The sequence below is a fragment of the Pundamilia nyererei genome, unplaced genomic scaffold (assembly GCF_000239375.1).
Source record: "Pundamilia nyererei isolate P.nyererei 1_Seehausen unplaced genomic scaffold, PunNye1.0 scaffold00226, whole genome shotgun sequence".
In the NCBI taxonomy this organism is placed as follows: Eukaryota; Metazoa; Chordata; class Actinopteri; order Cichliformes; family Cichlidae; genus Pundamilia; species Pundamilia nyererei.
In genome coordinates, this window is record NW_005187627.1 from 1 (window position 1) to 3145 (window position 3145).

At 38.3% G+C, this 3145-nt stretch overlaps 1 protein-coding gene across 1 annotated transcript in view; it reads right to left on the reverse strand.

Annotated features, from left to right (window-relative positions):
* Positions 1–490: 490 nt before the first annotated feature.
* Positions 491–3145, reverse strand: part of LOC102192947 (mucin-13-like) — a 3508-nt gene continuing 853 nt past the window's right edge. The window contains exon 2 of the mRNA XM_005748647.1: positions 491–2125. Coding sequence (XP_005748704.1) covers positions 1721–2125 — 405 coding nt within the window. The 3' untranslated portion in view covers positions 491–1720. The remainder of the gene's footprint in view (positions 2126–3145) is intronic.

The following is a 3145-nucleotide window of genomic DNA, read 5'->3' on the forward strand; positions in this document are numbered from 1 at the left end:
GGTGGCTAGAAAGAAGAGTGATGACTGGTCAAGTTAAGAAGACAGAGAGATGGGAATGGAAGAGGGTGTTGAGGCATCAAAAAGGAGGGGGTAGAAAAAGAAGGGGGGGTCCAGCGGAAATGTAGATAATGGAAGTATAGCAGAAAATGGATCTGTAATGTCAGGAGAAAAGGTGGAAGAATATGGAGAGAATGCAAAAGGTTAAGCAAAGAGATGGCAAAATGGGGTGATGGGTTTTTTTGAAAGATGGATGGGAGATATAAAAGGGATAAATGTTAAGAGGCAAAGAAAATGGTTTGGGTGAAGAGGCGCTTTCATATATAGCTTTGGATACTAATAGACAAAGGTTGGAAGTGGTTACATTTACAGAAAACCCTCAAACATACAATGACACAGACGTCCCAGAGGAAAAGTCTTCCTTAGAAAATTTACTTTACATACTATGTCAAAAAAAGACTGGATTGATTCTTTATTCCAGATCAAAGAGGAATTGTCCAACGAGGCAACAGATGTCATTAACCAGTTATAAACCAAGATATTTGCTTATGTATTCTCATCTTTTAAGCTTGCAGTTATACAAACACTTCACAACTTTTTCATCAGCAGAGCAGTACAAGGCATGCATCCTGTGTTGTGAGAGACCTACTCCTAGCCAACAATCTGGGAAAGGTTATAGAAACATGGAATGCAATACAATGAAGGGTATATGGTGAAGGAGAGGTGAAGGGGGCAAGGAATGAGTCATGGAGATGGGGTTGATGAGGACAAGATGATGAAACATGACTTGGGGGGGAGGGAGCAGGTCAGACCAAGAGGTAATAGCATGAAAAAAGGAAAGGTGGATGAAAGGGTACGGGGTGAAGGACAGGTTGTTTTAAGACATAAAGAAAATGGATCTTTATTGTTAAAATGGATAAATGACAATTGCAGCTATATCAAAAGCTGAATGGGAGGTTGAGATATTGATTGGCTTACAGACATAAAAATCTATACTTTATGCAAAATTTCAATATCATATCTTATATGAGTTATATGGTGCGACTAGAACTAGTATTAGCATAATTATATATACATATATATAAAACTGTAAATGGTATTATTATTTTTAATTTGCAAATACTCCACCACAACATTTTGTGACTTGGTCTTGTTAGATTTTGGTTTGTTTTTGCTAGATGTTGATCTGCATAGTTTCTAGTTGAAGTAGTTAAATTTTTCCCCAAATAATATAATAATATACGTATAATAAGATGCATAAATACATGTTGGCATGAGAGAAACAAAGATGCTACTGTACAAACAGCATGAATTCAAATGTGATGTTGCCTAGCTTTTTTAGTGTTAAGCCAACATGCAAATGGAGCTGTGGGTGCACCACTGCCGTTTCCTTCAGCTAAAACAAACCCGAGGTTGGCTGAAGTGTTCAGTACAATTAACTCTTCAGCCTCCGCAAAAGATCACCATTTTACTTTACTTGCCAAAACACATTGGTTTCCTTTATTCCCTTTTAGTATTTATAAATGAAACATAGCATTAACATTTGAAGCACAGTGTCATACATAACTTATGGATATTTGTGTAAAAGCAGAGAAAGACTCAGTGCAAACAGAGCACATCACAGCCTTAAAGAAGCAGCCATTTAATACGAGGCTGTAATAATAATGTAATATGTTTCCACAGCATTTAAGGATTTAAATGCAGATTCTATACTTTCATACATTCATTCCAAAGCACAGCAGATCAGAATAGTGACAGCAAACACCAGCAGCTGACTGCAGAACCCAAACAAAGGAGCAGATCCTCCTTTTGTCGTTGTAGATGAGATTGTGGTAAAATTTTTGCTGGTAGTCCCTGTGGATTTCTGTGTGGTGGATGCTGGGGTTCCAGGGTTTTGAGTAGCCCCAGGGGACACTGAGGACCCCTGTGATGAAGTGACATTATCTGTAGAGTGGGAGGTGGTGTCAGATGGTATTCTTGTGGTTTTAGGAGTTTGGGCATGGGTGGTGTTTGTCGTGTAAGAAACAGTGGCGTTCCATTGAGGTGTGGTCGCTGCAGGCTGAGTGCTATTACTCATAGTGCTGTTATTGGTCACTGCTGGAGTTGTGACATCTGTGGTGCCTTGGCCCTGTAAGAGAAAATAAAAGTTCACGGTGTAAAAGATATATCTAAATATTCATGTAGACTGTTGCAGAGCCATATGCTCATATCTATCCAGCAACAGTGTTTTAGCTATTTTAAATAAATTACAGACGTCAATGTCAGCAATTCATGTGGAACAAATTTCTACTGTAAAGCAGATCTAATTAAAAAATGACAAAGGAGACAACATGAGGCATTCTAATTTATATCATATATGTTGATAAACTGATTTGATATTGATATCATGTACTTATTTGCCTCTGTCAGTGCGTCCCAGGGTGGCTGTGGCTACAATGTAGCTTGCCATCACCAGTGTGTGAATGTGTGTGAATGGGTGGATGACTGGATGTGTAAAGCGCTTTGGGGTCCTTAGGGATTAGTAAAGCGCAATACAAATACAGGCCATTTACCATTTATTTGTAATACTTATCACTACTCTAAATTCAATTTCCATGTTCTTCTGTCTGCATTTCCACTCTGTGTCAAACTTCGTGGAATAAATAAAGCTTACAGATGTGTCTCTGTTTCAGTGGAAAATCCTCTGTACGCACAAGCATGCAAAAGTTCGGTACACATTGCTTCAACAGTACGCGAAGCATGAAAGCATTAACTGCACTTTGCATACCGCTGTGATAGGCAGGGCTGCAGGGCCTGATTGTCATGTACTCTGATGGCCTAAACCTGAGTCCTGCTTCTTTGTTCTGTCCACTTGTAGTTCAGACCTATGCTTTATGTAACATCTGATAAGTCATACTTAGTTTACTTAAATTTGAATGCTGACACAGAAGAAGAACATATTATTGAGAACAAAAACAGGAGGACAAAGGAGGGGGGAACAACTAAGCTGTAGTGCCTCTTCACTTCACTGTGCAATACCTTTTGTGCAATATTTTTGTTAATAGTCAATGGTGCAATAGACCGCAATACTTGAAATGTGCAAGTATTCCTTGTATTTTTATTTTTATTCCTATTTATTCTAATTATCCCCTTCGTATATTTTATTTAT